The 21,349-nt window shown below is 45.2% G+C and overlaps 2 protein-coding genes across 5 annotated transcripts; both read right to left on the bottom strand.

Moving 5' to 3' along the window:
- Positions 1-500: 500 nt before the first annotated feature.
- Positions 501-17,402, bottom strand: slc27a4 (solute carrier family 27 member 4). Of its 3 annotated transcripts, none has more exons than XM_081702538.1 (13): positions 17,291-17,402; positions 14,983-15,144; positions 13,530-13,924; positions 11,690-11,848; positions 11,491-11,560; positions 10,989-11,080; positions 9,242-9,351; positions 8,462-8,671; positions 6,692-6,818; positions 6,119-6,256; positions 5,822-5,986; positions 4,577-4,723; positions 501-4,122 (listed from the first exon to the last, which is right to left on the bottom strand). In XM_081702538.1, the coding sequence occupies exons 2-13, from the start codon at positions 15,141-15,143 to the stop codon at positions 3,965-3,967; spliced, it is 1,932 nt and encodes a 643-aa protein (XP_081558664.1). In that variant the 5' UTR covers position 15,144; positions 17,291-17,402; the 3' UTR covers positions 501-3,964. The 3 variants fall into 3 exon arrangements, with proteins under 3 accessions (XP_081558664.1, XP_026864199.2, XP_026864208.2); XM_027008398.3 differs by lacking the exon at positions 17,291-17,402 and adding an exon at positions 16,963-17,282; XM_027008407.3 differs by lacking the exons at positions 501-4,122; positions 17,291-17,402 and adding an exon at positions 16,963-17,282 and having other exon boundaries at positions 4,585-5,665.
- A 600-nt stretch (positions 17,403-18,002) lies between these two features.
- swi5 (SWI5 homologous recombination repair protein) lies at positions 18,003-20,983 on the bottom strand. Of its 2 annotated transcripts, XM_035535709.1 has the most exons (5): positions 20,767-20,983; positions 20,619-20,667; positions 20,399-20,508; positions 19,989-20,083; positions 18,003-18,809 (listed from the first exon to the last, which is right to left on the bottom strand). In XM_035535709.1, the coding sequence occupies exons 1-5, from the start codon at positions 20,868-20,870 to the stop codon at positions 18,745-18,747; spliced, it is 423 nt and encodes a 140-aa protein (XP_035391602.1). In that variant the 5' UTR covers positions 20,871-20,983; the 3' UTR covers positions 18,003-18,744. The 2 variants fall into 2 exon arrangements, with proteins under 2 accessions (XP_035391602.1, XP_081557885.1); XM_081701759.1 differs by lacking the exon at positions 20,619-20,667.
- Positions 20,984-21,349: the final 366 nt, after the last annotated feature.

A 21,349-nucleotide genomic window follows, 5' to 3' on the forward strand; every position in this document is an offset into this window, starting at 1 on the left:
GCAATGTTTACTGAGTCTCCAACCCAACATACTTCTCTTTCTCTGATCTGCAACTGCATGAAGTTGTTCCTGAGTACCAAACAAAAAACAAGCACTAAAAACATTCACGCTCAGCAGTGTTTGCCAGGATGACAGGGCTCGGATTTCAGAATCGCGCAGGGAAAGGGCGTAGTGACATTCCTTCTTCCTGGGAAACAGCTTTAGTTATATTTTTTATCAACTGTAACTTGTAGGTTTTCGTTGGTTTGGGGTTCAACCACATTCAGCGAGCTGTGGGGATCAGTGTGTATGTGTGCGTGTCGTTGTTTGCAGTTATCCACTGTTAGAGTATCCTTTCTCTTGGGCTGTAAGGATCAGTGAGTGCATGTCAGTGTTTGGGGTTAAACCCCGGTTAGAGCATCCTTTTCTCTGGGGCTCATTTAAGGTAGCCTTTCACCAAACCAAAAACAACTTTGAAAGTGTTCATGTCGATAAACTGCTACCTTAAGTGGAGACAAAAGCCAGCTCGCATATTCACTTTAATAATCCCTCAGTCATCCTTTGTGCCTTTGGGAAAACAAGCAAACAAATACAAAAAACCCAAAACAAAACTAAGCAGAGAGAGGAACAAAGAAAAAACATCCCATAGCAAAACTTAAACATCATATTTCAAATATATCACATGTCCACATATTTCGCACATGACAACAACAGAAAACACAACAGTACATCAGCAAACATGTCTAAGGAACCAGCCATTCGGAGCCGTCAGGGGGGTTAGTTTAAGGAGTGAAGCCTTGACGGCAACCTATGTTTTGGTCAAAAGAGGGGACACGCTGCCCCCTAAAGGACGAGAGGATGAGCTGCATCCAGTTCACTGGCCCACAGCTGTGATTCACGATCATGGAGAGAAACAGACAACACTGGCCCCACATTCATGTCCAGCTTCTGTTGGGTTATACGCAAACGACCTGCAGCTGACTTACGCCCTGGAGGACCAGCAACAACTGTATGCTTTGTACTGAAATGCTTGCTAATGGAATAATATCTGAGAGCAACTTGTTCAGCTCGTCACTCCATGTTTTACACTTAGGAAAAGGAGGAGAAATTGTAGCACAGCTGCACGAATACTAACTCATAGACTTCATGCACGATTTAAATGTAATTTGTCTGCACAGAAGTTACATATGGTATGGATGCATGCATGTGTGTGTGTGTGTGTGTGTGTGTGTGGTTGAAGTACAGGGGGGTTTTGTGTGTGTGTGTGTGTGTGTGTGTGTGTGTGTGTGTGTGTGTATATATATATATATATGTTTGTATGTATGCATGCATGCATGTATGTATGTATGTATGTGTGTGTGCATGAGAGAGAGAGAGAGAGAGAGAGAGAGAGAGAGAGAGAGAGAGAGAGGGTACATGCACACATACATACACACACGTGCAAAGTGACCACAGTCCTAAGAGAGCTGCCCTCTGTAAAGAGAGAGGAAAGTCATGGCTTATTACTGACAATCAGCAGAGTCCCAAACCTGCATCAGGTGGGGAGTTGCAGTGTGCAACTTCTCTCTCATACCTTCAGAACGCAAAAACAAACAAACAAAACACACCACACATTTACACTGAGGGATAAAAGGTCAACCTTATATAATTAGGAACAACTCAATTTTAAAAAAGGAATAATTTAAGTTTTAAAAAAAGAAATGAAAAACAGTCATTTTTGATAAAGTGTGCTAGAGGGCATGGCTGCACCTAATTGGTTAAGCCAATGCCTGACCTTCACCTGATTGGCTAAAAGCATACACGACAACCCCAATGACCAATGCTGTGGCTTGTCCGGCCTAAAGTCCAAAAAGAAAGCTTTAAAAATCTGGTCCAGTTTGGCCTACTGGCAACACAGTCATGCCATGCTGATCATCTTCCCGTTGCTTTGATCTGAGTATCTGAAAATGGCCTGTGGCTATGACTACAACAGTAATTCCTCCTAATTCAACTGCAGTCATAAGAACCTATCTCCTTTTGTGCACAACAATCACAAACACAGGGAGTTAAATAAACCATCAGGCGTCATCACTAGAAACAAAGGAAAAGAACCAGCTGGCTGCTGCTTAACACCCCCACCATTCACCACTAAACACGCAGTACATCTGGGGGGTGGGGGGGATGTTTAAGGGTGAGATTAGAACTCAACATTACAGGAACTTCTCAGACAAAGTGGAGCAGGGAGGGATTCAAACAGATGTGCCCAGAGAGAGAGAGAGAGAGAGCGCAAGAGAGAGAGAGAGAGAGCGCAAGAGAGAGAGAGAGAGAGCGCGCGCGCGCGCGAGTGCGAGAGAGAGAGAGAGAGAGAGAGAGAGAGAGAAAGAGAGAGAGAGAGAGAGAGAGAGAGAGAGAGAGAGACAGAGACAGACAGACAGACAGACAGACAGACAGACATCAACTGTCACGACCAAAGCATGACAGGTGAAGGGGACTTAGGAAGATTGCAAGTGCACAAGAGAAAGGAAGCAGGGAACAGAGAATATGAGCCCAGGGCCCCAGGCTGGAGCAGTGGCTCGGGACAGGGCCTGTGAGCCCTGGGCTGAGGTCACAGTAAGGCACGGTTCTCTGTGTGAATCATTCATGCTGCTTCAATAAAAACACAACATACAAGGTGTGGTAAAATGGACGGAGCAGTAGCACAATCTTAATCGGCCAGGAGGGGGCACTGCTACAAGAGTGCGGGAAATTGTGCTCTTTTGCACCAGGTCATCATGTTCCTCTCGTGAGCCTCTGTATAAAAACTTCCAGGAATCTGGAAAATTCCAGCTGAGAGGAGTCACATGCCACATAAACCCCCCATAACCACCACCATGTCAAACCAAACTGAAGCCAACAACTCCAGCCCGAGCTGCACAACACTACCATACCCCACACGGTTCATATGCTCATATGATGTTCATGTCCATATTTGCACATGCATTCGACATAAGCAAGAAAAAACAAAACAAAACAAAGCTTTTATGCAGTGTATACACACCAAGACAAAGACCTGCAGGTCTGCAGGAATGTGCCAGACAAAGTTAGGGCAATCATAAAACACATAGACAGTGTAGATCAGTGGCTTGCTGTTAACAACACATTTACAGTGCCTTATAAATAAATGCTAACCTACTATACAACTTAAATATATTTGGTGCCAGTATCAAAATAAATAAATAGTGACCGATTGAGTCATTGTATGGCTGTGTATTGCTCTGCCTGGGCTGGGCTGACGCTGTGTGATTATTCATGCGGTTTTGGTCCACTGCTGAGCAGGCCTTCGGAGTGTCTCCACAAAGAACTTAAAACACTTACACTGAACGGAGCGTGCAGACACTCGCGCTTAAACCCCTACACGCTGAACCGAGGAACAGTTCCTGGGCTTTTATCCTGTGCAGGTCAGGCAGAGGGGAACAGGCTTCACACCTCGACAGTGTTCCAAGTTATGCCATGTTCTTTACAACCACTGTATTTCATTCCTTACTTTGTATGTTTTCTAAATGTTGTAATTAATTAAATAAATAATTAATTTTTTGCTTTACGAGATGCAGATGCCCTTCTCTGTCCCATCCGGCCATGAAGGGTGGAGGTGAGAGACTTTGGGTGTCAGAACAACTGAACAGAGCAGAGGGGCGGGGCTTGAAGGTGACTCATGAATGAATGGAGCAGAGGGGCGGGGTTTGAAGGTGACTCATGAATGAATGGAGCAGAGGGGCGGGGCTTGAAGGTGACTCATGAATGAATGGAGCAGAGGGGCAGGGCTTGAAGGTGACTCATGAATGAATGGAGCAGAGGGGTGGGGCTTGAACGTGACTCATGAATGAATGGAGCAGAGGGGCGGGGCTTGAGCGTGACTCTTCTGTGTCCCTGTTGCCCCTCACTGCAACTGCCGAGGTAACGAAGGGCAGGACTGCAAACTGGGCGGAGTTTTATGAGCGAGTGGGCGGGCGGAGTTGGCAGTGGCCTCTCAGAGTTTCTGCTTTCCTGAAACAATACTACGGTGGCGTTCTGCGTCCAGCTCCACGTAGCGTCCCTTACTGCAGTCCAGGAAGTACAGCTGATCGGACACCAGGCCAGGGTTGAAGCCCTCCCGGCGCAGGTCTGCCTTCTGGTACTTGAAGGTGCCTGAGAGAGGGACAGAAGACAAAGACATGAAGGGTAGAGGGGGGGACAGTTTTATTACTTCAAAAGAGGAGAGGGAACATGAGAGAGCAAGTGATAGAGAGAGAGAGAGAGAGAGATACAGAGAGAGATAGAGATACAGAGAGAGATAGAGATACAGAGAAAGAGAGAGAGAGAGAGAGAGAGAGAGAGAGATAGAGAGATAGATAGAGATAGATAGATAGATAGATATCCATTACACCTCTCGCCTTGTGAGTGCTGCCGGCCTTTCCTGATATGAGCTAAACTCTTTGGAGTTTGGCTCTCTGGGGGGTCCTGCACTGCACAGCTGGGTTTCTGTCATGCCTTCACTTCTCAGCACTTCACCAGCTGTGCTGGAGTGCAGGCAGCACAAACCGCCCGGCAGTCTGTTGAGACACACCTGAGGCGGGTAAAGGCTAAACGTGAAACCTCTCACCTGTCTTGTTGACCTCTGGCAGGAAGCGCAGGAAGACGGGTCGAGCGTAAGGGGGCAGCGCTTTCTCCAGCTCTCGGCTGAACTTCTCCAAGTCCGTGTTGTGGTCCGGATCCGCCACAGCCGCCATGCCTGCTTTACCCTCTGCTCCTGGGGAGAGCGCAGGGGTTTAAGCTGGAGGCAGGGGTGTACGGTCTACTCCCACACCCCCACACCCAGCTCCACACACACACACAGCCCCACACATGGCCCCTCATGCACACACTGGCCCTCACACGCACATGTGTGAGTTCCTGTCATGGTCTGAACTAATCCACACATCCACAATTCATTGAGTGCACTATAGTAAATCCAAAACGAGATTAAATTAGTCCAGTACAGGGAAACAGATGCTGACTCTAGATTAAAGCAACGTGGATCAGATCAGTACCAACTCAAGCTTCCTAATTAATAGTCACTGAACCTATGATGAATTTTGGAGGTATAACCTCAGTCACAGTGTTCAATTCAACTTTCAAACTAAAAGTTCTTGAACAACACAGGTTTGGGCTCTTTGGGCTTTGCTGTGGTAAACCACCTTGGTCATCTGAATTAGCCTGGATAAACCTGGATAAACCTGGATTATCTTGGATTAGCCTGTGCTAACTCACTAAAGGAAACACTACAACTAAAATTAAGGGAAGCAGGTCTGGAATGAAACACAGCCACACACAAGCACAGAGAACCCGACAGCACGTAAACCAGCTCTGTGGTCTACACTTGCATTACATTTACAGCATTTTGCAGATATTTATGTCTTACAGTAGTGCTTTCATGCCAATTCACATACAGGAGTGGTAAACCACACTCTCGGCACTGGTGACGGCAGACCAGACACAATGTGAACACACAGGCTTCCATAATGGACAATAGGTGATGCCCACACAGAGACAAGTCTCTATTATGGCAGTGGAGGAGAGGGTCTCTGGGGTCAGATGGCAAAGGTCACAGAGCCAACCAACACCAGCACGTGAGAGAGTGAGAGAGCGAGGGAGAGAGCCACACAAAGACAGAAGAAGAGAGTTCCTCATGTCAGAACTTGGCATCTGAAGACTAGGAAAGAAAAGAAGAACGAGAGAGTGATCGAGAGAAAGAGATTGAGGGGGGAGGGCAAGAAAGGAGAGAAAAAACTTAAACAGTGAAATAAGTGAATAATAAACACAGCAGGCCCAAGGGAGACAGGAAGTCCTCCTCTGCGTCTCTTCGTACCCGCCACCTCGACTCCGTACACCACCACATCTTTCATGTCCAGCAGACGACTCAGGGTCCCCTCCACCTCGGTGGTGGAGACGTTCTCGCCCTTCCAGCGGAAGGTGTCTCCCGTGCGGTCCCGGAAGTACATGTAGCCATACTCATCCATCACGAGCACGTCTCCTGTAGGAAGGGGAGGGGCAGACGCACGCATTATTCCCGCACGGAAGGCCAGCGGGAACGAGGGCTGGCTCGGGCCGGAGTCGTCCCGGCGCCCTCATGCCACAGACCTTCGGCTGTTCGCGGAGAGCACACCTGACAGGTAGGCGCTGTCTCCTTTCTTGAAGACGTCATGGGCGATTTTCTTACTGGTGGCCGACTGGTTGACGTAGCCATCGAAGCGTCTCAGGGGGTCGTTCTGGATGATACGGCCCACCAGCTGTCCAGGCTCACCTGTGGAGGAGGAAGAAGAGATCGCACGTGAGCTCAGAGCAGAGACCCGCCACGGACATTATTACTACGCCTGGATGCCCGGCTCGGACATTATTATTATTATTATTATTATTATAATAAGACTGCACACATATCGAAATATAGTGGCAATTAAAATCTAATACTACTATATATTAATAGCAACAAATACTTTTTAATTCATTGGGGGCTGATTTTTTTAGCTGTACTGGTGGTACCCTAGCAAAGCCCTTGGCTGGTAATGTCCCACTCTGGCCGATATGGACACCGCCAGACACCAGACACTCCCTGCTGTCCTGTGCATTTGTTGACATATATAATACAGTTGTTCTAATGATCAGAATGGGTGTTTTCTCCAGTATGGCAAAAAGTGTCATGTCAATGTGTGTGTGTGTGTGTGTGTGCGCGTCTGCTAACCTGGACCACATGGTAAACACACTCCATCAGGACCCCTGATAAGCTCCATGGTCTCTTCATCCACTCTGACGAGCCGGATGGGGTAGACGTAGGGCAGGATCCGGCTATTGAAGCCACAGGCCCCCGTCTGCTTAGAATAAACCCACCCACACACGCACGTACACACGCACGCACACACGCGGGTATTACATTCTCCTCCTTCAAACATACCTCACCGTACATCTGAAAACTAGATGTTGCAAGATGCTGCAAAAAACGTGCACATCACCAGTTACAGGAGTACCTGCATTTCCCCACACAGAGTTTACTTGGTAGGGCTGCCCAAGGTCTTATATTAATGCCCGCCAACGTACATTTGTGGACCCATTTTAACATTTTTTTCGTCCGAGAGAATGACACGATCTGTGATCGATTAAATAGCGGACAGTCTCCCATCATTCTACCCATTCTGTACCTGTACATTCTGCTATGGAGAAAAGAGTCTGCTGACAATCGCGCTTACTCTGCAGAGTGCAGAGAAACGGAGGAAAAGAATCATTCTGTGGCATTACGTCAAAAGACAGACACGACGGACAAGCACAGACCATGTAAAGCAGCTCCTTATTGCACAATTCTGCGCTGATGCTGGTAGAAGCTTCAGATTCCACGAAAGACGGCAGCAACCAAGCTGCACTGGGGGCTCGCTACGAGCCTCGAGTGTTTTTAGCGCATGGAACTTGTGTCCTGGCTAAACATATGAAAGATTCGGTGTTTTCTCTTCAGGCTATGGTAGTTAGAAAGACGCAGACTAACATTAGCTTTAAGAAGTATTCAAAACTATCTTAGGAGTACACGGTGTGAGGACGATCAGAGATGAACAGCATGACAGGTAGCCAACATTAGCGTTAGCTTGAAATGGCAGTAAGTCTCGATTAAAGGTGTCGATTAAATGTTAATTTGATGTAGAATGACATTTGCAGTCAACAGTGAGGTGAAATGTATAGAAAAGCAATTCAGGATGCTGAAAACAAGTGAGGTCTTCTTTATAAACCGAGATTAAGAGATCTGACAGATTTTGTACACATTAAAGTTTTCTTCTTCTTTTTAAACTCATGTTACTCTTTCCATGTGGGTAGATGGAGGGCAAGGTTGGTGTGAAATTAATATAAATATTTAATAAATCAAACTATTTTTGTTAGGATAATATAGATAATGCTGGCCTTTTCCACCGGCTACAACTTGATCTGTGGGAAACACTGAGTACCCCAGAATCAACTAGGCCTCTCCATGAATGAATCGCATTTACACAATGACATGTTTGAGATAATGCCAATGCTTCTGGTGTCTTTATAAGCTACCGTGTCTTATATACACTGATGTACTGCTCAGCCCTCGCAATATTACAGCCATGCCTGAAACTGAAGCTGGGGTTTATGGGTAAAGACCTTTCTGGCCAGGGATGGGTAGAGAAAGTGCATAAGCACGCACTCAAATAAAAGCCGAAGCCAATATACTCCACTCACTACACACAGCCCTACACACCCTCTTAAAAATGTATCAGTCAGCATGGATGAGAGTGTGAGAAAGAGATAGGTGTGTGTGCATGCTCGTGTGTGTGTATGAGTGTGTTTGTGTGTGTGTGTCCATGGATATGATAAAGCAGGCTGGTTCTGTGCAGGGCTTCAGTGCTGTGCTGCAGTGTCGTCCCACCGTGTGTGTGTGTGTGTGTTAGTGTGTTAGTGTGCATGTGTGTGTAGCGCGTGTCTGTCTGTGAGTGCTATCCCGTCCCACCTTGTTGTCGAAGTTGCCGAGGCTGCAATTACACTCTGTGGCTCCGTAGAACTCTGCGATCTGTGGCACGCTGAAGCGCTGCATGAACTCCTCCCAGATGGACTGACGCAGGCCGTTGCCCAGAGCCATGCGCACACAGTGCTGCCCTTCAGCTTCCCGCACAGGCTGGTTCAGCAGGTAACGGCAGATCTCACCGATGTACTGCACGATCTGAGGGCAGACCGAGGGAAAAAACGAGAGAGAGGGAAATCGACAGAAGACAGAATTTCTCAGTTCACAGCACTAAAATGTAATATTTAGCTAAAATTTATTATTTCATAAGTTATTACTCATGTAATAAAATGCTATTTTGGGATTCATAACTGTTTAAGTCCCAAGACAAACAGATCCTGTGTACTTAACCCCGGTACTCCACAGATGACTCATTATTGGTTTAGGAATATAACAGAGGGTTAGGGTTACAGATCTGTTTGGCAAGTTATCATCTTGGAAGAGTGCTCTTGTTGTGGCTTGTATATTTGAATTGGCTGAGTTGTGTCGTACTGTATGGCGGAGTATGTGAGTACGCTTGTGTGTCACAGAGCACAGGTTACATTTTGTTTGTCTAATCTAATGAACCTGGTCAAGACGGAGAGCTTTCAGAGGTGAAACGTACGCTATGAGATAATCCCAGTGTGCCATATTGCTGTCTTTCCCTAGAACCCAGAGAATGAGCTGTAATCAGTTACTCTGAATCAGAACTATGGAAGCCTGATCAGCTTCTCCACGTCTGGCACTCACTGTGCAGTTATATTTGATACAGTCATCCCAGAACTTCGACGCTGAGAACTTCCTCTTGATGACGACGGTCATGCCATGCATCAGACACTGGCCAACACCCACGATGTTACCTGGCAGGTGGAACCAAAAAATTAAAAAATGAAATAAACCTAAAAAAACCAAACACTCTCACACTGAAACACAAAGAACATGTTACACAATAATTACACCAAGACATGCTATACAATAATTACACCTAGACATGAGTGAGGATGTTACCCAATCTACAGCACAAGTAAAAACATGCAGAGTAATTACCAAGACTTGTGGATACCATAAGTGGGTCTGACTGTGTGTATGAGTCTGATCACAATACTCTTCCTAACAGTTATGCTGTAAATGCTACAGCCCCTCTGAGGAACAGGCCCTGGTCCAACTCAACAGCACCTGCTGCCCACACATGCGAAAAATCACTAATCAAAACTTTTCTGGAGTCACCTCTTTTCTGGAGTCACCTTGAAGGCGGTACGAATTAAACTGGTTAACAATCCACAGGCAGAGATCAACATGATTGGTCCAAGGTTTTTCAAACACCATACGTTCACCCCCACAGTTCCTCTGCTATGACCATAGACACCGACTATGTTTGAAATAGCCTACTACATACTGCACTCAGTATATACTGTATATTGAATTCTGGTCCCTGTAGTAGTATGCAATATATTATCCAGTATGTGACTAATTCAAACCATTCTATGAGATCACACGAACATATGAAGGCTCCGCCCACCATTGCATGACAGTTGCAATACACCATGAAAATAGCTCTGGTCACGTACTGGAATATTTGGTCGAAGTAGCACATCATCCAGGTAACTTTCACATACTGGGAAAAAAAAAAATTTGTATATTGAATACGGCAGACTGATTTGGGGCCAAATCAGAATGCAAGTAGTATGTAGCAGGCTAATGTGAACACAGCCTGTACATACTCGTGGACTGTGGGTGAAAAGTGAGGCCGCTACATGTCAGATGCCCTCTAGTGGGTAGCTGCAGTACAACTTTTGACCCCACCCATTACATTGTGTACATTGCCCATTATTCCACTTGAATACATGCCACAGAGGCAGCAGAGCATTTATATATTTATAACGTTATCACCATGATGACATTTACATGGCATCATGCGCAAGGTGCACAGAACAATGTGTTTTCCAACACCAACAAGTGAAAACGGAGACTTATGCTTAAAGGCAACAAAACCTCCCCCCTCTCAGACACTGCACAGCAGTAAGACCGCCAGCAAGCCATCGCATCACCATCGTACAGCTAGCTAGCCTTCTTAGCACCTTGCTAGCTAACAAACAAACAAGCCAATTAAGAAGCTGCAGTGGTTTTCCGAGAGACTAAAAAAAAATTACCTTGGTTATCCAGCTTGAAGGCACAGCTGCCTTCAGAACAGTTCTGATCGGCGATTTTGCACACGGGCTGCTGCCCTTCAGTTTATCTTTTTAAAACATCGCGGCTTAATCTGATCGTTTAGGGCCAAACACTGGACAAAAAAGCGCGGGAGCCGTCTCACCGTGAACACAGACAGACGCGTTTCCGTGACCCCGCACACCCATACACAAACACGCATCAGGATGCAATAATGTGGAGTTATGGCTCGCATATGCTCTCACGCAGGAAGTGGTCCTCATTCACACTGCCGCTGCGCACTCAGGAAGTGTCAGGGCCTTGTTGAGAGGAGGGGGGGGCAGAAGCGTACCTGCTGAGTGGTACAGCGGGAGACAATCATACAGCACGTCGTCTGAGGTCATGCCGAAGCCGTAGTACACCAGAGCAGCCATGCGATAGTACCTGCAGGCAGAGGACCGGAAAGGAGGAGAGAGACAGCAACGTGAAGAAAGAGGGATACAGAGGGAAAGGGCAGGGAAGAGGGATAGGGAAACAGCAACATAAACAGGAAGAACAGCTGGAACTTTGGAATGGTATCGTCCTGGCCTATACGACTCCTCCTGAAAAGCACCTCCATCGCTGTCAAAGTGGGCCACCATTTTTTTTTAAGCGAACGTCAGTGAAACACTCGGTTTCACCCATTACTTCCCGTTTACTACCTTACCCATGTTGTTTGATGGACAGCCGGCAAATAGCTAAGGACCTCCTACTCTTTGGAGAAAACACACGTTTTTCCAGGCTGGCAGAAGTTGGTTTTGGGCAGCTAACCGATGAAGCGTGATCCAGTCTTTGCACTTCTCCAGTTCGCTTACCTGCTGTGCACGACAATCGCAGCTTTCGGCATCCCAGTCGTTCCAGATGTGTAAATATAGAAAAGGCGATCTAGACACAAAAGGGGGGAGTGGAGGACAGAGAGATAAAAAAGCACATTGAAAGGGACATTCTCCAAACACCCCACACAGGCCTTTTGCAAGCCCAAACCAGTTGCTTAGATATGACGAGCTGGTTTACCTGTGAAGCCGCGCTGTGGTTGGCTGGGCGTGTGCGTGGGGGCGGAGTCCAGAAGTGGCTCCAGGCACTCTGTTACCTCAGGAACACGTTTAGGGTCCCAGTCGCCAGAGCAGAACAGCTTCACTGCCTTATCCATAGAGCTATGAATCTCGCACATCGCTAAATGAGAGAGACAAGTATGATTCAGTAAAGAAAGTAATAATAAATATTTGAGGTTTTTAAAAAGGTACCAGTAAAGGAATTCTACAACAAGAGTGCCATAATATATCTTTATCCAAATAAAAATTTAGAGATCTGTTTTCATTAAAAATTCAGAGCCAACTGGCTGATAAAGTTAACCATCTGCACAACACATCACATACATCCTACAAATGACTACACGCCCTCTAGATTATCAACACTGTCCAAGCATAACAAGATCCCTGCAATATCTTCTTAGGGTGGAGAAAGAGGAAAAAAAGAAAACAAATAAAGCAAGACAGAACGAGAACGAGAGAAAGCAAGAGAGAGACAGGGAGAACACCCCTAAACGAGGGGGAGAAGGATACAGTCGGAGCAGCTGCAGAAGAACCAACAGGCGGGACAGTAAAGCGTCTGGCTCTTCTAAACCCACAGGAGAAGCCCAGCTCGGTGCTATTCAGGCTCCAGTTACGTGAAGGCAAGCCAGGTGGATATGCCTACTCAGAATCCTGCACATCTACTGCCACATCACCCCATTTGATTGGACCTCCGATAACTTTCCCCATAACTGCGTGCACCTCAGATTGCCATTAGGTGCCAACGATAAATGCTACTTCAAAAGCAGCATCGACTTCAAGTGCACTAGAATACCAACCAGCCAATGAATCACAACATTCTCACTTTGAAAGAATATTATGAGTAGCAGTTACACTTCCTTTTTTGAGTGATTAGACAGGTTAATTGTACAATGACCTCCCCAACACTTGTTTCCCTGAATACCATTACACACAGCAACAGCAGTGGTTTATGTCTGAAATGGTCTCCAACCCATTCACAAAAGGCAGTTTAGACCCAAATCTGATGGTGGCAATAGAATGCTCCATCTCAAGTCTTAAAGAGTTGTAGCATCGGGGTAACGTATTAATACACCAGGTTAAGTTCAGGCCAAAGGCTATAGAGTTGAGAGCACTGGACTGTGCATTGTTGTAGCTCTAGACCAAATGTGTCCATTTCAAAGCCCTCAAGGTCTGAATGGGAGACTAATCACACTCTTTATCTGGCTAGCAGTTACACTGGCTTTTTTTTTCTTTTTTTTTTTAAATATCAGCATTTACAAAGTCCCGGACTGGATTTGGATCCTGCGCCTAAGGACTGAAACACTCCACATCTCAGTAATAAAGCCCATTCTTTGCTCCACATCTCATTCTGGAGAGTTTAATTCCAGCATTAACACAGGATCCAGACTGAAGCAACCATGGCTACATCTGATGGACAAAATACTATATTGTGATTGTATTTACTAATGTCTCACAGTACATTAAAAACAAAATGACAAAGGCTGGGCCTGTCATTACTAATCTTGCACAAAAATGCATATGATGGGCTTGCATTACTCTGACCCAAACCTTAGTTGTTGAATCATAAGTGTTGTGATTCATAAACCTGCCCACAAAACACTCATTGGGATGGTTTGGAATGCCAAGGGCTCATTTGATAAGGGCTCATTTGCATATTGCTCCCAATAATGAGGCAAGAATTATACTGTGTGTTGAAAAACTGCAAGGACACTTCAGGACTGTTCTTACCCAGTCAATCAAACCAACGTCATTTTATTCCCCACCACCCACTGATCATGTCCTAACCACCGCTAGTTTCTCACCCTCGGAGAGCTCACTGCCAAATATCACGGCCTTGGCGTTGGAGATGTTCACGCAGTGCACGAGGGCCTCCAGCCGGAGGTTGAAGTTGATGAGGGCTGCCTCTACTCCGAGCTTGGCCATGCCCAGCCACAGACCAACATACTGCGAGCGGTTCTCCATGAATAGGGCCACTACATCGCCCTCGCCGAAGCCACGCTGCAGGAGCAAGTTTGCCACACGGTTGGAGTACTCGTCCAGCTGCCTGAAGCTCCACATCTCGCCCGTGCCCTCGAAGATCAGTGCCGGCTTGTCGCCGTACTTCTGCACCATCTTGGCAAAGATCTTGGGCACCGTGTTATGCTCGCGAAGGTGCCGCTTCACGTTCAGCTTCACCTTCAGCAGAACGCCGGCCGCACTGAGCAAACACAGGGACCAATTAGTTTTAAGATGACCAATGGCTGAACAGAAAATGGCACAAACAACCAATGGTGTACGAGATGAATCCAAAAGTGTTTCATGAAAGAGTTGGAGCGAGAACACCAGATGGTAAATGGACCGTCTCTAACACACACACACACACTTAAAATGATTCCAAAACTGCATACCTCCCTACATATTTCATTTTGTCAAGTGGTATGGTTCTGATTATGTGATTTGTTGACAGTGGTTTTACTAATGTGGTTATTGGTTAGCTCAAAGGTCTGGTCTTACCCAATTCTGTTGGTGAAAGGGGAAGTAATTTTTGTGAGAATGCTCTCCTTGAACATCCTACACAATAGTCATCAAAAGTCATGACATCCGACACCTGGTTCTCTTATTTTCATTAACAATCATTGTAACTTTCTCTGCATACAGAACCTGTTAAAACAGTAAACCTGAACACCCAAGGAACCCAGTACTGCCTTTAAATTATACGATATAATGCGTCAGGCTGGGTGGTGAGTTAGGAGTCCCCCTCACACTACTCATATAATGTGTTGGGTTGGGTGGTGTGCACAGTGTCCTCCTCACACTACTCATATTTGTTGGGTTGGGCGGTGTGAGCAGTGTCTCCCTCACACTATTCGTGTGTTGGGTTGGGCGGTGTGAGTAGTGTCCTCCTCACACTACTCATATGTGTTGGGTTGGGCGGTGCGGGGGTTGGGGATGAGAAAAGGAAAGAAAATCCCACAAACAAGCTTGACCTGCCAGAACTCTTTTGAGCAAATCTACATGCCACTTCCTCCGCTAAAGGTCTCAGGAGCCTGTAAAACAGGAATGTGCAGCCTCACCAGCTCGAGAGAAACCACATTTCTGAAAGACCTGCGGACAGGTCGCAGGTGAGATGGCGTTAAAGCCGGGCACAGGGGACAGGTGATGGCATTAGGACACACGCAGCAGTGGTTACCCACACACCACCAGCTAAGATAAAGCAGCTTAGGCATCCCAGACAGCCACTTCCAAATGTGAGCATCCGTGCTTGTGTGCACTTACTGCAGGTCCCGGCCAATGGTCCTCATGAACACGTGCAGCGTCCTCCATCCGCCAGTGCCCAGGTAGAAGATGAGGGTAGAGGGGACCACCTGAAACCAGGCCAAACCCAGGACCAGCCTGAGCATGAAGAACAAGACCGTGGAGCATCCCAACCGCAGCATCCTACAGACACGCGCGCACACACACAATAAGAATGAAAATTGAACAGCCAATTCAAACAATATTTTCTATCTATGACTATCACTACAAATTAGATCGATAAGAGAGCACCAAACTAAATGTTGAGAAACCTGCAGTTTATTACAATATCAGTCAAGAGCATATCAGTGACCCTCTTAAAAGTGGTCGTTCCGTGAAAAAGATGCACAATATATGCAATATAACAATATAAAACCAGGACACAAACATAAGAAAAGATAAGAGCAAATAAAACTGCTGCCTCAAAAACCTATAACCTTGTCATAAAAAAGCAAACCACACCACACAGCACTGGAATATGACCTCTTGATTTGCGATATTAACCCAATGGTGCAAAAGGTACCTCTCGAGGCGCTCTTCTTACTCGCATAAATTAAACATCAGAGCGTCAGCAGATACTCCTTAGAGAGGATAATATTGCAAAGGTCTCAAGACTCCCATATTTCAAAACATGCCCAACTTAACCTGGAACGCGTACTGTATGCTGGTTTATAAACGCATTCCTATTTCACGGATACAAGGCATTTAGACTAATAATCCATACATCTGTGCGCGTATGACTTTGTTTTTACAGCTGTAAACACCATACTCGTTTTAAAATATTGATATGTTTCAGGAGCTGTATTTTCTAGTTTATTCGTTTTCTCTTGTGTCGTTATGACAGTCCCTTTGAGCCCTTCAGGAAGGTAATGCTTACTTAACCTGGGCACTATTAAAATACACAAACGAGAATATGACATGCACAAATGTAAGGGCTTCTTTGCATCGATCATTTGATTTCTGCTCTGCGAAAACTCAACACTAACGGACAAACAATGCAAAGAAGCTCAAGGGTAGATTGAATTTCAATTTCGCGATGGGAACCAAGGCGCTAGCCACCCGATCCGCCTCCGGTCTTCGACTAATTTGAATTCGGTGCTCAGCGCGCATGTGGCCGAGCAGGTGCACGCTGATGTTTCGTCATTGACATTTTCACCATTTCCGTGGGTTTCGGGTTACAGTGTCTCCGTTGAGTTTAAACACACTTAAGCGTTCATGCGAAACGCCCATCATTCAACGACTCCGCTGAGGTGCTGAGGATTCACACCCACAGCATCTCGTTTCTTAACGGAGGACTCCGTGTCCAAGACGTTTGCGCACACGCACACACGCACACACGCTCTCTTTCTGGGAGGTTTTGGAAGGCCGCTCTGCCCGCCCCGACGCAGAACAGGGTCCAGGACAGGCTCCTGGTGCGCTGTTCTGCCCTGTATGCTGCATGCACTGCAGCAGTCCAGGCCAAACCACGAGCAAAGGTGGACCAGCCACGAGCCATGTGCGCGAGCGCGTTTCCCGCATCGTTCCAGTCAATTTGTACGTTAGCGTTTCATTGTCGCCGTCGCGATATGATTTCGTTGTCTAAGGAATTGACATGGACTGAACTATCCTAGATGCGCCGTGACCTGTAAGTCAGCGGCAAATAACGTCAATTGATTTGCCAGATCCTCCTTTGCTTGGGCTAGGAAGTAAGATGGCATCCCTGCCGTTTGTCTAAATATTGTCTGCAAGAATTGAGTTATTAGAACAGTACACAGTGTCGGCAGAACAAGCGGGCGAGCTAATGAATACTGACATCATTCATTATAACCGGCAAACGCATCACACATTGACAAGGTTGTTAGAGGACAGCCGAGGGAGCCACAGCCTTCAAACACCATCACGACAATAAAGAACGGAGATGGCGGAAATGAACCGCCTGTAGAAAGAAGGCATCCAGCCGGATTCTGGCGGCCTTTCAAATACCTGGTCTCCCGTGTCCGCAGTCACTGTAATGTGCGTATTATGTCAGAAGTGGAGCCCGTTCCGTGCGATTCCACCGTGATCGCTTTAGTAAAACCTCCCAGCGCTCTGCCGTTTAGTAGCGCTGATGCACACGCCGGCCTGACAGATGCGCTTTTCTTCTTGCGTAACGTTACCGATTACACAAACCGTCTCTGATAGACTTTCGTCCCCATTAAATTCAAATATTCATTCTGATGTTGTCATTATCTACATTTTAACGATGGACTATAGCTTCGCTATTTCAAATGACCTTATAATTTTCTTAGATAAGCCCGCCCTCCTTTTTCACCGGCTTTATAAACGCTGACTGACGGCCACTGCAACCAATCGCGTCGAGAGGTGGTGCTTCCCGCGGAGAAACAGTACTGCCGAGGAAATGCGGCCCAGCGAACGAATCATGCCTCACCAGACTACGGAAGGCTCTACCCCGGTAGTGACAACGGTTCACGAGGAGGCGCCTGAAAGGGAAAAAAAGAAGCGGAAATGGTAGGGTGGGGGTTCTATGCGTGCACTCGTACCACACAACAGCCGACCGCGCGTATGTTCTTAAGCATCAAATCTGCGTGGATTCACATAGACCAGCTATTATAAAAGGGGGAAAATAACTTCTTCGTCATCGTATGATAAATACTCCAAAATAACTGCTACCATACAATAGCTGCTTAAAAGCCTAACAAAAACACTTCAAGATATTGACCTTACAACTAAGTAAATAAATCCAAAACAAGTACACGGAGAACAAAATCTACACGAGACAACTAAAATAAGCGGTACTTTAGTACTTGTTTTGAGGAGCAAACGTAACTATCTAAATATACACACGTACATTATTTAACTTGGATTAGTCTTTTGCGTGGTAGGAAAACCAAACGTTGAGTAGTGAACGCCCTTTGACAAAGAGACGCTGAAGATAAGGTGAAATACCCCAGGTATCAGTGCCTTCAACTTAATGGTGCCCAGTGTCAAACCATACCAATCACATACATTATCAGCAACAGGCATTGCTTTTAGATTAGATGGAATTTATTACAATAAGTATTGAACAATAAGGTGTATGCTGATGTATAGCTTTATCTGGGTTAAACACTTTCAGCTATAAATGAGGACTCAGCTATTCAACTACTAAACTGCAGTTTAACATTTTAAAAATGTTTTAAAACAACACTTTTTGGACAAACTGTAGCAAAGGACTGTTTTCAGATATTCTTTTGCACACCCCGTCTCTCACACTGCAGTGTAATGATGTCTGAGGTGCAAAGATGAAAGCTAACAAGTCCAAATATTTAATATTTACAAACAGGAAGAAACACACAATGTGCTCATTCTTAAATGCACTCAATGTAGCATGGAGGTAGTTTTTTCTAAGCAAAATTCTTAAGCCGCGAGAAGACCAGCATTGTCTTTTCATTTTTGTTCTCTGGATCAAATCAATGACTACTACAATTCCTCCAACATAAATGACACTTTCTTTACGTAAAGGACCAAACTAAAAAACACAGCAATAAAGTGAAAGCCCATGATTTTGAGCAGGGCTAGAAACAAACAGGACCTAATAACTGATAGCTACATTTTTTTTTAAACAAACTTCTAAAAGCTTGAATTTGACTAAAGGAAAGACATTTCACACAGAGGTACTGCAAAGAATTTATCCTTCATTGGTGTTCTCAGAGTTAAACTCAGTCACCGTGTCCCCAGCTTCTTCTGACACGTCCAGCCCTGGACCCGCCGACCTCTCACCCACAGTCAGTCCTCCAGCACCATGCCAAAGTGGCCGTACAGGTCACGTGTGGTCACGCCACGCAGGCTGGCTGCAGCAAGGGACACAGAACATTGGTCATGTGGATACACAGGTCTAAAGGGTGACATAGCACGGGTCTGCTTTGGCTCACAGACACCACCCCCCCAGGGTTCTTAGGAATAACGCTCTCGCCCCCAGGCCAGCTGGAGTCTTGCTCCGTACTCAATGAAGAGTGCACTGGACAGCCTCTGGATCTAAAAGGAGTCCTTTATGTGGTCAACCCATGGGGGATGTTGCCCTGGTTCAGCTGTGTGTCATTAGCATTCTCCTGACACTGTGGCTAGTGTGTCTCTGCGTATGGTCATGTGTGGGTTGCCATACAATGACCTCTCCAGTGTTGAACCCTTACAGTTGGGCTGAATCTAACTGAATACCATTTCACTGAACTGTGTGAATTAACCTGAATTAAATCTGTAGGCATTAATGCATTGGGTTAATTTGGTAAACATACACTGATTAATGAACTTTATGAAGTGTGGTGGTCGCAAACTAAGATAGCTTTTGAATTTTTAAAAAAGTATTCTGAGGAAGCCTCTGTTAATATAATTACTTGCACAGCGCCCTTTGTGTCTGATATTTGAAGACATTTCTTTGAAAATACTTCCACTGACAATTTTAATTCATCAGGTATCACAGGTTGAATACTCACCTGCAAAAGATCCAAATCCAAAAAATACAGACTAATGGTGTTAATCAGAGGTAAGCAGCTGATTGACTTTGACATGTGAAATTTAGAATATTAATATTTAGCCAACACTAATATTAGTGTAATACAGTTCAGAGGGTGGAGTACCAAGATAAGTTTCCTAATTTTTCAAAAGAGCACCAAGCTTAACATACAGCAAATACACATTTATGGAATTTATCAGACACTCTTATCCAGAGCAACATACAAGTACTTTAGATGTCTGCCCAGAAAAGAATCCTCAGATTGCACAAACAGATCCTAAAATACCCATAAACCGAGATGCTTCCAGAAATCTGTCAGTGCTGAAAATCAGAATTAAAAGATACAATACAGTACTCTAAAATACAAGACAATTTGGGTGTTGTTACTGTTCAAAACATTTTCTACAAGAGCAAATACCACCCCTGAAATTGATAGTATTACACAAATACTGTTCTTGATTGCAGACATGTAAAAATGAGTAAGACAAGTAGATGCAGTCTATTTTCAGAGGAAGCTTACCCAGTGTGCCTAAAAGAGTTTGTCCAATGTCCTTGATGTCATTGTACTCATGAAGAAGGTCAATGTGCTGTTCTAGTTCCTGTTCTGCAATGCCTCTGTAGACAATTAAAAAAATAGCAATAACATCTGACTACTGCAAACAGGTTCAAGTTAACACACACCTGCCTCCCCAATAACTGAGCCATTTCTGTAATACAGTGTGTGGCATTAGGAATATGCAGTAACACCATGTACTAATGAAACCTTTTATCTACATAATGCTAAAAGACTGTGGCAATGGATTATGAATGTATACCTCCTGGGCATCTTAAGTAGTTAAAACACACACAACCTACTAAATTTGTAATACAGTAATCTTTGACACACACACACACACACACACACACACACACACACACACACACACTTACTCATTTTGTAACACAGCAATCTCTGATTCAAGATGTGCCAGTTCTATCTGTAGTTCTTTAATCTCTTCTTCCGGACACATTGCACAAGCCGCCGTGTTGGAGGTCTGAACCTATTATAAGCACAATAGTCTTCATACTATCACAACAAACGTTCAGTCTCAAGCTCACTTTTTCTTTCACAACAAACGAACGAATTCAGATCATTTATACAGCTACTTACTGGAGATTTAAAACTGGAATGCACTTTTTTACATCCTGATTGAGGCGTCCTGTTCAAGATAAAGACGTCAGTAACCGTTAGCTGTTAGCTGTGTAGCTAGCATAGCACCGCTAACAGAAAGCGCGAGCGAGTGCGCGAGTCTGTTTACCTTCTTTTTGAGGCTAACAAAGTTACGCCTCTTCGTTTTGGTGTAATCTTTAAGGTGGCATCAGCGGTATCTTCCATTAAGGGTTGTCTCGTATTTAAAGACATTTGACTTTACACTTTTCCCGACTACATGAGAGAGTTTAGCGCGGACAATTTTAAGGAAACTGTAAAACCTAGAGGTCAAATGAACTTAATAAACTCTCCGATACACTTCGACTCCCGCCTCGCTTTGGAAAGGTCAACGTCACTCAACGTCAACGTCAGAGGCTAATTTAATTGGCTATTAATTTTCATTGGCTGTTAATTTTCATTCGTTGTTAATAAGGCGGGTCTTCTGCGACGTGAGCGCAAAACCCTATCTTGTGAAGGTATGCTAGCGCTAAGATGAACTTTTAGTGCATATACTTCTGGTGAGCTGTAAAAAGCAAATTAAAACACAAAAATAATGCTTTCATTTTTTAAGCAACAAAAGCATATTTACGTGTGTTAAGTGCAGACCAGCTTTAGAACGTCACCTTCTGTGTGTGGCAATTCTATTTTCTGACAGCAGATAGCAGCATAAGGTAATAAAAAGCCCACCGTGT

This window comes from Electrophorus electricus, chromosome 19 (assembly GCF_041902795.1).
Source record: "Electrophorus electricus isolate QZ-2024a chromosome 19, ASM4190279v1, whole genome shotgun sequence".
Taxonomy (NCBI): Eukaryota; Metazoa; Chordata; class Actinopteri; order Gymnotiformes; family Gymnotidae; genus Electrophorus; species Electrophorus electricus.

What these genes read in the sequence shown, in the direction of transcription:
- slc27a4 (XM_081702538.1), bottom strand. Translation starts at nt 15,143, where the DNA reads ATGCTGCGGTTGGGATGCTCCACGGTCTTGTTCTTCATGCTCAGGCTG. An exon ending in ACCATTGGCCGGGACCTGCA is followed by an intron (nt 13,925 to 14,982) that starts GTAAGTGCACAC and finishes GTGTTTGCTCAG; the next exon opens with TGCGGCCGGCGTTCTGCTGA. An exon ending in ACCACAGCGCGGCTTCACAG is followed by an intron (nt 11,561 to 11,689) that starts GTAAACCAGCTC and finishes TTTTGTGTCTAG; the next exon opens with ATCGCCTTTTCTATATTTAC.
- swi5 (XM_035535709.1), bottom strand. Translation starts at nt 20,870, where the DNA reads ATGTCTTTAAATACGAGACAACCCTTAATGGAAGATACCGCTGATGCC. An exon ending in ATTCCAGTTTTAAATCTCCA is followed by an intron (nt 20,509 to 20,618) that starts GTAAGTAGCTGT and finishes TGCTTATAATAG; the next exon opens with GTTCAGACCTCCAACACGGC. An exon ending in AACTCTTTTAGGCACACTGG is followed by an intron (nt 18,810 to 19,988) that starts GTAAGCTTCCTC and finishes CCCTTGCTGCAG; the next exon opens with CCAGCCTGCGTGGCGTGACC.